Source organism: Echeneis naucrates, chromosome 13 (genome assembly GCF_900963305.1).
Source record: "Echeneis naucrates chromosome 13, fEcheNa1.1, whole genome shotgun sequence".
In the NCBI taxonomy this organism is placed as follows: domain Eukaryota; kingdom Metazoa; phylum Chordata; class Actinopteri; order Carangiformes; family Echeneidae; genus Echeneis; species Echeneis naucrates.
Window position 1 is genome coordinate 3225229 of NC_042523.1, and position 12193 is coordinate 3237421.

At 40.8% G+C, this 12193-nt stretch overlaps 1 protein-coding gene across 2 annotated transcripts; it reads left to right on the top strand.

The window, feature by feature from the left end:
* The first annotated feature begins 70 nt into the window (after positions 1-70).
* On the top strand, positions 71-12097 carry LOC115052930 (synaptosomal-associated protein 25). Of its 2 annotated transcripts, none has more exons than XM_029517417.1 (8): positions 71-163; positions 4441-4599; positions 6497-6538; positions 7271-7319; positions 8265-8382; positions 9559-9705; positions 9957-10101; positions 10579-12097. In XM_029517417.1, the coding sequence occupies exons 2-8, from the start codon at positions 4528-4530 to the stop codon at positions 10642-10644; spliced, it is 639 nt and encodes a 212-aa protein (XP_029373277.1). In that variant the 5' UTR covers positions 71-163; positions 4441-4527; the 3' UTR covers positions 10645-12097. The 2 variants fall into 2 exon arrangements, with proteins under 2 accessions (XP_029373277.1, XP_029373276.1); XM_029517416.1 differs by lacking the exon at positions 8265-8382 and adding an exon at positions 9251-9362.
* The last annotated feature ends 96 nt before the right edge of the window (positions 12098-12193 follow it).

A 12193-nucleotide genomic window follows, 5' to 3' on the forward strand; every position in this document is an offset into this window, starting at 1 on the left:
TGTTTGGCTCGGAGGCGGGGCGGGGCCGGGCCGTTGTGGAGGGGACGGGGGGTGCAGAGATGCTGCGGAGCGATAACGTTGGACGCAACAGGTCGCCAGTTGGGGATTAGGCGCAGCTGCAATCACTAAAACTCAAGTAGGATCCAAAGATAGCCGATGAAAGGTAGGAGGAACGGTCCATGCTTGATTTGCTTGCTAAGAAAAACTTCATTAATATCGGGAAAATGTGCGAAATTGCGGTTTAAGCGCAAACTCTGTGATCTGTTTCAGTTCACTTCCATTCAAGTTAGTAATTCCGAGAACAATCATAGTAATTACACATTTGGGAAAAAAGTGATAATAATTAAAATAGAATGATTTGACAGGACGGGAAAAGATTGAAATGACGCTCATATAAACCTTGTAGGCAAATTGAATGCAAGAATAGCTTCATTAGTATGAATCACCATGACAAAGCTTGACAGGAGCCTGAGTGTTTCTCTTTAGTTCAGCAGTGATTGTGTTCAGCACCAGAGTGACTGATCAGATGCTCAGTTGCTACTGCCCTCTACCCTCATTTGGCCATTTTAAGGTCACTACCAGCAGAGCTCCATCATCACTAGTCATACACCTGGGACCTTTTTTCACCTTTTTTCTCTGCATGTGAGTAAGAACAGTTTACAAGTGTAAAATCTATGCTTTATGCCTACTGCACCTACAGACTGAAGAAAAAGTCAACAACACATATTGCTTGTGTACAGTCTTTGGAGCCAGTTGTCCAAGGGCTCAGTGACTGGAGCCAAGCGGCAAAGGATCCTGTGTAATGCTGAGCAGTTTGAGCTGGGTGAGCTTTGAGGCGTGGCTCTGAGGTGTACATCATTACGTGCACCAGGTGGCAGGGAGCTTCATTGTTTACTGTTTACTGACTCTGTGAAAAGTTGATGTCTCCCTGATGGGATTTTTTTGATTGTTGAACTTTTTTATTCAGTCACTCTCAAGTCATTGCAAACAGAGCTGTTGTCGCTTTGTTGAATCTTGATGGATGATTAATATTAAAACTAATTGAACTCCTTGCTGTGCAGTTGGTGAAAAATATTTCTGCCACTGTTGAGGGCTTGAGGACTTAACTCTCAACTAATTGTTTTGTTTGTATGAGAATTAGGGCCTCAGTAGTGTCTCTCTTTGTCTTGTATGTGTGTTCCTTTGAAGGCGAGAAGGTAGGGAAAAAAGTGTGGTGTTGACTGTTTACTCAGTTCTCATTGGCTGACTGGTGTTATTTAAACAAATTTTCCAATTTAAACAGTTGGAGGATTGTGTATCGTTGTGTATGGAGGATTGTGGAAGCGTAACTGAGATAGTTCTCCTGATCAGCCTTAGTACAAAATTCATTGCATTGCATCCTTCAAATATTCAAATATTTAGAGTTGGTGGTTTACCTTCAAGCTTAAATAATTACTTTATTAGTCAAGAGCAACATGAAAAGCTTCCATCCACCCATCCTCATCCGCCTATCCAGGGCTTATCCAGCCGGGATGAGGTGCCTGTCAAAGCATTTTGAGAGCTGTAGCTCTTAAATAGTTTTGCGCAAATTGCTCTTAGAAATGGGTTAGGGGTTAAAGGTCAAATTTCATCTTGTATTTAGAAAACAAACTTGGTATCTACAGACTTATTGTTACATAGAATGGAAGTCATTGAAAATTTATGTTCAAGGCTAAAGGATTTTGACTTAAAAGAAAGTGAGTGCTTAACCCATTTAATTAAATGATAACAAATCAACAAATTTCAATACCAGTAATTATTGTTTTTTGCTTGTATCGCTTCATGTCAAATGGAGCCTGCAGACTGTTTGGTTGCAGAACACTCTGTCTTTCTGGACCATTGAAGCTCGTTTTTATTCCAGCAGGTGGTAATGAGGGGTTAGGCCTAATTAGGATCCTCCAACCTGATAACACATTGTCTGAAAAGAAAAGCATGTGTGTGCAGGACCTACAGTCGAAACAATGGGTTTTCATGAAATTGTGGGATAACACCTGGGCAGACACTGGTATTGTGGGGACATCTGATCATCTAATTAGAGACGAGAGAGTTTTTATCAAAGAGAAGGCAGTGACGGTTTTATCTTTAATCAACCAGACTGAAAAACTGGCTGCCAGCTGGAATTTATGAATGCAACATGCCAGGTATACATTTCCCGCTGGAAAATTCTGAAAGATCTACATCATCTGTGTAAAATTATTAATTAGAAACAGAATAATGAAGTGATGAATTCACTATCTCAGAATAAGGTCTTAAAGATTCTTCAGATCCAACCCTAGGTGCAGAGTTATTTGTCAGGGGGTGTGCAGTGATGGGGGGCAACCACAACAGGTTAGTTTCTACATCTGAACCAACCCAGTAATGAGTCTGTATATGGCTGTGAAAGCAAACTCCTGCGCCTTGGTGTTCAACCTTCTGGGTTATGACACCCAACCAAATATCCAAATTTACCAAAGTAAAGTATCTTTCTATGAAAGGAAGTCTGGTTTTAAAGAGTCCGGACTATATAATCAGACTAGGAAAACATCTGATTAAAAGATGAGCTGGAAAATGAACTTTGGGAAAAAAAAAAGAATGGAACCAGACAAATGTTACTTTTGGATCAGAGCTTTAGGTGCTCTGATCCTCACCCATTGGGCCCTCAAAAACAAATAAACAAAACTGTGCATGTGAACATAATTTTGGGCTATTATTCCTGCATTTGTTATTGAAGAACATCAGACTTTCGGGTTAAGGGAAACACTGTACGACTGTATTGAGGTGAATATTGAGCTGCTGTGGACAACCAGATAGGAATGGATGAAATTCAGGACAGGATAGTTGGTGGAGGGGAGTTTGTCCAGTTGAGGAAATGAAATCTCTCATTCCTCTTCTACCGCTTATCCTTTTTGGGGGGTGGGAGTCGCTGGAGCCAGTACCTGCTCAAATTGGGTGAGGGCGGGGTACACCCTGCACATCTTGCCAGTCCATCCAAAGGCCAACACACAGAGACACACAAAGACAGAGTGAGACCAACAACCACTTACACTAATTCGGCTCAAGATAAACAAGTAAAATCAGGAACCTTTGCCTCCATAAGGAATTTGATACTGCAGCTCTCCTTTTAGCTTGTTCATATGATCTATTATTATTAACACACTTTTCAGAACATACAAGACAAACTTCTGGATTAAGCACAAACTGCTAAAATTGAGGACTGTCTTGGATAGTTTTTCCTGGCCATCTAGTCCAACCTACTTTGGGCACTAAAATCATATAATTTTGACCTTACACTCTCACCTAAACCTTGCTCTGTCACATCTCCGTCAATACACAAACACGTACACAGGACAAGTTATTTGCAGTGACATTTGGGCATCCACTCACTCACTCACTTTCATCTGCTTTATCCGTATCAGGTGGCTGCTGGAGCCAATCCCAGCACACATTGGGCAAGGGCAGGGTACACCCTGGACAGGTCACCAGTCCATTGCAGGGCCAACACACAGAGACAGACAGAGACAAACAACCACTCACGCTCGCATTCACACCTACGGTCAATTTACAGTCTCTACTTAACCTATACATGCATGTCTTTGAACGGTGGGAGGAAACCGGAGTACCTGGAGGAAACCCCCACAGACACGGGGAGAACATGCAAACTCCGCACAGAAAGGATCCAGGTCGGGAACCGAACCCGCAACCTTCTTATTGTGGGACAACAGTGCTAACCACAGCGCCAATTTGGGCATCCATCTCATCTGAAATCATTGTATAAAATTAAAGGGCCTTCCTGGCTTTCACTAGTTTTCTAGTCAGTGATGATGCAGACAGCTACCACCAACACAAGCCAGCTGACCAACAGAAACTTCTCTCAGATTCAAACTGTGAGAACAGCCTGTTCTCTATTTGTTAGCTATTTGAAAAAAAGTCATATAGATAACTCCTATTTAAAATAAAAAATTAGGGCTGGCAATGATGATTATAATATGTTGCTATTGAGTATTAGAAGTAAAGAAATGTGTAACGCATCATTGTTTGAGTTGACTTAAAGTAGCCATCAAACCAAACACAGTCAAACTGAGGCAGGTACATCTGCGCTATGTGCCGTCTACTCCGGGATCATACCATCTACAAGGCACCAAGGGGAGGTGGAAGGGCTTTTTTGTATTAAGTTTAAATCATAAACAATTATTTGACAGGTTTTTTTTTTAATTTATATTATTATTTTGTATTATTTTAAGGTAAAGCTTTGGGTTAGTTGTTACTGTTATCATTAGCTGTCTGGCATTTCTGATGTAACTGGTTGGTTGTCAGCATTGGCAGCTGAATTAAACTATATATTGATGTGAGTTCTATTTTGCCTCTTTGTCTCTCACTGTGTCTCTGTGATCAATTCTGTTGGGAGTCATTATAAATAATCACAGTGTTGCTCTGCTCTCCAAGTGCCAAAACCATCTGATGCTGAAGCCTAATCTGGTCACTTGGGACTGAACACCTATATGCACACCCAAACACACACATAAATCCAGCATGGCATCAGATCTGCCCATCTTGACTGAGCAGGAGGAGCTGCAGAGGAGAGCCAATCAGGTCACAGATGAGGTAAGAGTAAAACATGACTTCAGTGACGGACTGGCTCAATAACCAAAGTAAACACAAAGCCACAAGTTTTACTTTCTAAGCTAAATTCAGTAAATAATTTATGAACTTGATTGACTTGAGTCAAATATTATAACATAGTAAGCGAGAGTAATAAATGTCATTTTGAAAAAGGAAGGAATCAATCAAAATCTAAAACACAGTACAGCTTATTGTTGTCATCATCATATTAGCCTTCAGCTTCTGACCTCCTCACTGAACAACCTGGTTAATAATTCACCTTTCCATGTCCAATTTTTTTTAGACAACACCACCTCGCATCTTTATCAGAAACTTTCAATCTAAAAATGGTTTAAGAATGATTTCTACTCCACTTGTCAAGCGCCTTCTGCACCTTTGTTCCCTTTATTGAACAAAGTTGCAGTTTACTGTCTAAATACTCATATTAAAATATCACAAACAGACACATTTCATATTTTTTTCCTTTTATTATCTGATGTTCACTCTTATTAAATTAAGGATGCTCAAAAGTGATTTTCATTACCTTTCAATCATAAGTCTTTCATCAAATGTAAATGTCCTCATCTATGGAATCACTCAGCACAACATATCAATAACTTTCAAATTACATGAAAAACTGTAATCAATCATAGAAAGCAGTGGCAGACTTACCCATTTGGTGGCTCCAGGCGAACAGTGATTTGGGGGCCCCTGCATCTATCTAAATATGGAGAGGGCATTTTGGGGGGCCCCAAAGGGCCTTGTATGGGACCTGGGGCTCCAGGCAAATGCCTGGTTTGCCTAATAGGACGGTTCGCCTCTGACAGAGAGAGATAGATATTACCACCATTTTCCAGCAAACAGTGTGTGCAGGACAAAGAAAGCTTCCAGGAATTCTTGAATGAAACACAAGTAAAAAAAAATAATCAGAAGGGCACAAACCTTGCACAAACGGGGACAGGATCAGTCTCAAGAGCACCTAGCTCACCAGGTCACCATGGAGATTTTCCATGGTCACCATTTTCCAAGTGTAGCCGTCTGCAAGAGAAGCATCAGAGTTTAAAGGCTATTGCAGGTCAAATTCATTTGTAACCTCATCATTCCCTCATTGGGGAAGTCCCCAGGAATTGATAGGATATTTACCCAATGTGCACATACACCCACACACACACAGTGAGTTCTGGAGAGCAGAGAAGGAGAGAATTTTGGGTAACTCATAGCGCTGTGTTAAAACAGATCATCGTGTGTACGGTGGGGCATGTGGCATCAAATGAGTTTAACTAATTTACTCCGCGCTAAATAAATTAATAAAATATTTGTGGAAATTCTGCGCTGTTTCTCTCTTATCTACAATTATAATGAAATAACATTATCCTTTACAAGGACATTTTCAAGGACGTTATTTTGAATTGACTAAATAAAATGTTTGGTTAAGAAAACAAAGCCATTGAGATGCCATTCAACTGTTGCAGCTCTGTGAGTTTTATTTATTGTCAAATCAAATCAAAAATATTTATATTGCGCCAAATCATAACAGTTACATCAAGGCACTTTACATAGAGCAGATCTAGACCAAACTCTTTACGGAGTTAGTAAAGAGACCCAGCGTATCCCTCCATCAGTAAGAGGAAGAGACCTGGAGAGAGAGTGACAACAGGAGAAAAGAAAAAATAATAAAAATGCAAGAAAAAACATGCAGGTATACAGAGGATTAATGGCTGGTGCCAGTATATGTGTGGTAGTATGTATTAGCAGGAACTAAAAGTAACAGAATAACCTATAGTAGAAATTTCTAGAAATACCATTATGTTGAACAAGTAATTATAATAAAGATATTTTTGTGTTTTACTTATTATCATTAAACTAATTTAAACTGTAATTTTTTTCCCTCACCTTTCAGTCCCTTGAAAGCACAAGACGGATGATGCAGCTTGTTGAGGAGGTACGCATACGCATACACACACATACACATCCATATCCGTATCCATATACATGGCTGTGTATGTATAAAGCCAATGAGCCTAACAAAAATTAGCACTACAAAAGAAAGAGTCAGATTGAGAACAAAGTTAATCATGAGTTCATTATCGTGTCATCATCTCAACATTAACCTCCTCCACTGTTGTTTTGTTTCTTCACAAGAGGAAATACCCTCTTAAATGGCTTTAACGAAGACAAATGATAGGATGTGATGAACTTAAAGTGATTGTGCTTCTAAACATGTGGGAAACAATGTGTGTCAGGGCAGAGACAGAAACAACGGCAAGACCAAAGGTCTACACACTGCTGAGACACTCTGTTAGCTGACCAGTACTTTTACATTCACACTGACAATTTAGCATCAGCCCATCATTATTTATACTTAGATCCAGGTCAACATCGGTAATAATTTATTAGTATAGAAACTGTCTACGTTTTTTCACGTGATCATGTAGAACAGAGCACAAAGTGTAGTATTCTACAAATGTCATTACATGACATGACAATTTATCTATCTGCAGCAAATTGCGTTCAATTTGATTTCCATGCAGCTGAATTGAATTGCCGCGTGAAAAACAGAAAAGCGGTAGAAGATAGATGGATAGATGGATGAATTGAATTGAAAGGAATATGGCTTCCCAGAAGCAAGGAAATTATGGGCCATAATCATGATGTGTTTTTATGTCTCTTTCAGAGTAAAGAGGCTGGGATCATAACTTTGGTCAGGCTTGATGAACAAGGAGGTAATCAGCTGCTTTTTTTAAAAAACCATTTTGTATTCTATAGAATGTACATTTTTGTTTTTCAAGAAACAAACTCAGGAGTTGAACTTAGTGCCCCAGGTCTGTTGTTATTGTTCACTGAGTTCCTAAGAGGAGAAAATGCTACAGCTCAACCATTTTCTCATGCTTTGTAATGTGTGAAGCAGAAACACAAGAAACAAGGCAAAGTGGCAATGGGCATCCAATAACAACTTCAGTGTCTGATCAATGGTGGTTCGGGCATATGGTTTGGATGCCTCTTGGGCACCTCCCATGGGAAGTGTTCCAGGCACGTCCGGCTGGGATGAGGCCTGAGGGGCAGATTGAGGGCCAGGTGGAGAGATTATATCCCCACTCTGGCCTGGGAAGGATCCCCCAGTCAGAGCTGGTGGATGTGGCCGGGGAAAGGAAAGTCTGGGGCTCCCTGCTGAAGTTGCTACCCCCGCAACCCCACCTCGGATAAGTGGACAGAGATGGATGGATGGATGTTATCAATGTTCCATTTACATGTGTGATGCATTTAGCACATTTGGTGGGGTTTGACAAAATTAATGTGGGTTGTTTTTGCATTGTAATATCAGATTTTTTAAAAAGCTTGGAATGTTAACAATGACGCCTCAGACTAACTGAAGGATTTTTGCATTCATTCATATGAAATTGACTTTTTTTTTGGCCGATTATACAACTAATAGCTGATAAGACCACTCAGTCAGTTTTCATACGGTGGAAGCCGTCATGGGAAACAATGGATGCTTATTTGAGGCCTGTTCATGGTCTTGATCTTTGGGGTTATCGTTATGGTCTGTACATGTTGACCCTCGTGCTCCTGACCAATGAGATCACTTAGTTCCTGCTTGTACAAGGTCCTTCCGTACTGTTGTTACAATACCATAAAACCCATATCTATAAAACTCCTGTTCCTAACAGAGCAGTTGGAGCGTTTTGAGGAAGGCATGGACTCCATCAACAAGGACATGAAAGAGGCAGAGAAAAATCTGACGGACACAGCAAAATGCTGCGGTCTGTGTGTCTGGCCAATCAGGAAGTAGGTCTTGTTTCTGGGATCCACATCTGTACCCAGCTGGAGGCTTAAGAAACCTGAACTTGTACCCAGCTCCTTTATAAGAGCTTAAAAAGAAGTATATCACAAGAAAAGTGGCACTATCAAAATGGCTGTCCTTTTATGCAGTCATCGATTGTCATGTTAAATTCTCCACATCAAGACACTTGGAATTTTTCCAGGTGTAGTAGCAGTGGAAAAATTATAAATTTTTCATACCAGGCTAATGGTGTCTGGTAGCTTCTGGTTCCAAGTCTCTGATTGGCTGAATCGTTTCTGAGTGATCTGGTAGGAGAATATAACAGATTTCAGGTAAATACTTGGACATTTTAGAAATTCAATATTACTTGTCAGGTCCAATTTTGGAGTCTTTCATAGCTTAATCCCCTCATTTGAATTGAACTAGAAGCTGAAAGTGAAAACATAATGGAACTGGGCCTCAGGGCCAGAGTGCAAACAGCCAGGATATCAGTGCACAATTTGACACAGCTCAGCACAGTTTGGATCTGTTTGCTCCAGTTTCTGAGCAATAGTTGGTGCAAAGTAATGTTATTTGTAGTTTGTGGGTGGATTCTTCCTGTTTTTAGTTTTGGGGGTCTCACAGTCAGTTGCTGGTTTTTAAATTGCACGCAGCTCTTGGGAAATATTTGTGATTTTTTTTTTTTTTCTTTTTGCATTTTGTCTTGCCTGACTCCTACACTCCCATCTACCATCCTTGCTCGCCATTCTTTGGATTTTCTTTCTGTCTCCTTCTTTTACTTTTCCTTTGTTCTCTCTTTCTTTCTGTCCTGTCCTTCCTCTCCTGTATGTCCTACCTTTCTTCCTTCCTTCCTCCATCCTCCTCCTCCCATAGAGCAGTTGGAGCGTATAGAGGAGGGCTTGGATCAGATTAACTCTGACATGAGGGAGGCTGAGAAAAACCTGACTGACCTGGGAAAGTGCTGTGGCCTCTGTTCCTGTGATAAGTAGGTGGCAATGGTGTGCGTGTGTGTGTGTACGCAGGCACATATTTCTGAAGTAAACGTGTTGATGAGTAGAAAATATAGCTTTCAGTTCACTTTCAGTTGCTTAGAAATCAGCTTCCAGTGTGTTTGTTTATCAGATTAAACAAACTGAACTCTATATTAAGAGACACTCACAAGGTCATTCTCTCTCTGTCAGACTCAAGGCCTTTGAGGGGAGTGGGGCATATAAAGCAGTTTGGGGTGGAGCCTCTGGCCAGGATGGCGTTGTGTCCAACCAGCCCCCATTGTCACGAGTCGTCGATGAGAGGGAGCAAATGATCATGAGTGGAGGATACATAAGGAGGTAGAGAAAGAGTAATACAAGGGAGATATTAATAAAGGGTTCTAATAAAGGATTGTGTTCAAAGAGGCCTCTGCATGCTGAATGTGTGTTTGCTCTTCTTTAGAACACACTGACATGTAATACTGATGGTCATCATTTACATAGGCAGCTGACCAAACACAGGACTTCACAATAAACACACACATAAGAACCCAACTGTAGATTCAGATGCTCCCGACATCTTTGAAATGACAGGGTTCTCCCTGTTACAGGATAACTAATGATGCCCGTGAGGACGAGATGGAGAAGAACCTGGCTCATGTTGGCAGCATCGCTGGGAATCTGAGGAGTATGGCACTGGACATGGGCAACGAGATTGACATGCACAATATCCAGACTGAACGCATACGGGACAAGGTGCTGCTGTTTCAGTGCAACCTGTAGTCTCTTTGCATTATATGATCATAGGTCACTGATCTATCACAGATATTATATATAGACAGACAGACAGCTCTTGCTGAAACCCCATGTAATGGAGGTGACAGAAAGCCACAGTAATCATATTAAATAGGGTTAAATGCCATTATATCTAAAAGAGAATCCTGCACCCATTCAGATTCCTTTAAATCGGCTATTGAATTAAGGAAAAAAAAAAAATTGGGACAAGCAACGAGGCAATGTGGGAGAGTATAATGACATTCTCCTTTTCATCATCCTCCTTTATTTTAATTTCTGATTCTTTTTTTGGCTTATTCTAGGTTATGATGCTGGCACAGCCAGCTTTGGGAAGACTGTTTGAGCTATTGAGCAATCAAGTATAACATATTGTTACTGCTCTGTCCTCTGGATTCTTAACATCACTTGTTTCTGTGTCTGCTCTCCCCTTATCTGCAGGCAATTCTCAACGTCTCCCGAATTGATTCTGCCAACCAGAAAGCCAACAGCCTAATGAAGAGATAGACAAAGCTAACTTTTCACTTTTTTCTACAAATTTGTCTGCTTGCAATTTTGACACTTTTGCGTGGTGTACCAGTCTGCTGCCGCAGTTATTCTTTGCCTATGATAAGCCACTTTTTCAACCATGTCTTCATGAACGTCATATAATATTGCTCTCATATTGCTGCAGGAAATGTGTCCATTACTCTAAGTGTGACCTCATTCATCTTTTTTCCTTGTGTTGTGGAATTCCTGTTTATTCCTGTAATGCGCTGATAGGGAGTCATAATTTTGTTGGGATGCTGGTATTGCCTATTTTTTATTTCAACAATTTTTGGGTAAGACTTCACCATGAGACCTTTTGCAGTTCACGTTTTATGCTCCACATTTCCTCCCAAGGTGGCCCCCAACCACTCGGCAGAACTAGATCACAGGAAGCTATAATAGCCCCTGTGGAGGAACTGGGTCACTGCAGCAGCACCATCACCACCAACAGCAACAGAGAGCAGAATCAGCCAGCAGCAGATATGTCAGCCATGATATGATTTCATATGGTGGAAATGTGGCGAACACCATCGAAGAGGAGCAGCTCTATGGGTCAGGGGCATGCATCTTAAGACATTACACGGCCTTTTTCTTCCTTGAGGCAAATACAGGTGTAAATCTGGGTTTGCAAGAATAGCTGTCCAAATTTCTAAAACAGAAAAAATAATAGTAATGCACAGCAATCTGCAAGCAGTTTTTTCACAAAATTAACATCATGATGTAATGGTGTAACCCCCCGCCCCATAGTCTTAAATGTCCCATGATGGTGAAAACACGTGCAGGGTGGTGCCCTCTGCAGGCTGATATCGGTATTGAGAAGAAGACTAAATCACGTATTCGTTAACCAGACGAGGATCTCTGGCGACACCAAGCGATCAAACGCAGGAGCTGCGCTTCCTGAGCTCTTCCATCTTCTTTCCTTTCTATTTCGATATAAAATGGTGGTGAAATGTCGAAGATTTTTTTTTTTTTTGTAATTTTTCAAACCTCATCTTTTTCCATCACGTGAAGGGAACCTGTTATCATGGCTTGTGCTGACATCATTAGGGAGGAATATGAATCTTTATTAAGATCCACTTACATCTTAATATTTATTATTGTCGTTGTTATTATTATTATTATTATTTACGTGGATTTTATTCGTTCCTGCAGCTGTTGGCTGTCCAGGCGTTATTCCAGTTTACAAACAGTGAGTCCAGTCCTTAACGGTAACGGACTAACGTTGAGATTCAGATCTATGCTTTGCGTTTGATAGTGTTCAAATTAAAATAGTACACACACTGACGACCTTTGCTGACCTTCTCTGGCCTCCGTGCTTCTCAGAGAGCACATTTCAGTTCACCGGTACGATCATGTGGCGCAACTACAGAGCATGTATATTTGATGTGTTGGAATTGTTAAAATTTCAATGTGTTGGAATAAAAATGGACACACGTTTTGTCCTTAGACGCATTCATTATGTCGAGGTAAGATGATGGGGATGCGGGATGTCGCCTGGGTGGATCAACTCGTTATAAAAATGATTGAT

Bases quoted from the DNA above. Each gene is read 5' to 3' on its own strand.
- LOC115052930 (XM_029517417.1), top strand. From the start codon at position 4,528: ATGGCATCAGATCTGCCCATCTTGACTGAGCAGGAGGAGCTGCAGAGG. The intron at 6,539-7,270 runs GTACGCATACGC...TGTCTCTTTCAG, and splicing joins TGATGCAGCTTGTTGAGGAG to AGTAAAGAGGCTGGGATCAT. The intron at 7,320-8,264 runs GTAATCAGCTGC...TGTTCCTAACAG, and splicing joins CAGGCTTGATGAACAAGGAG to AGCAGTTGGAGCGTTTTGAG.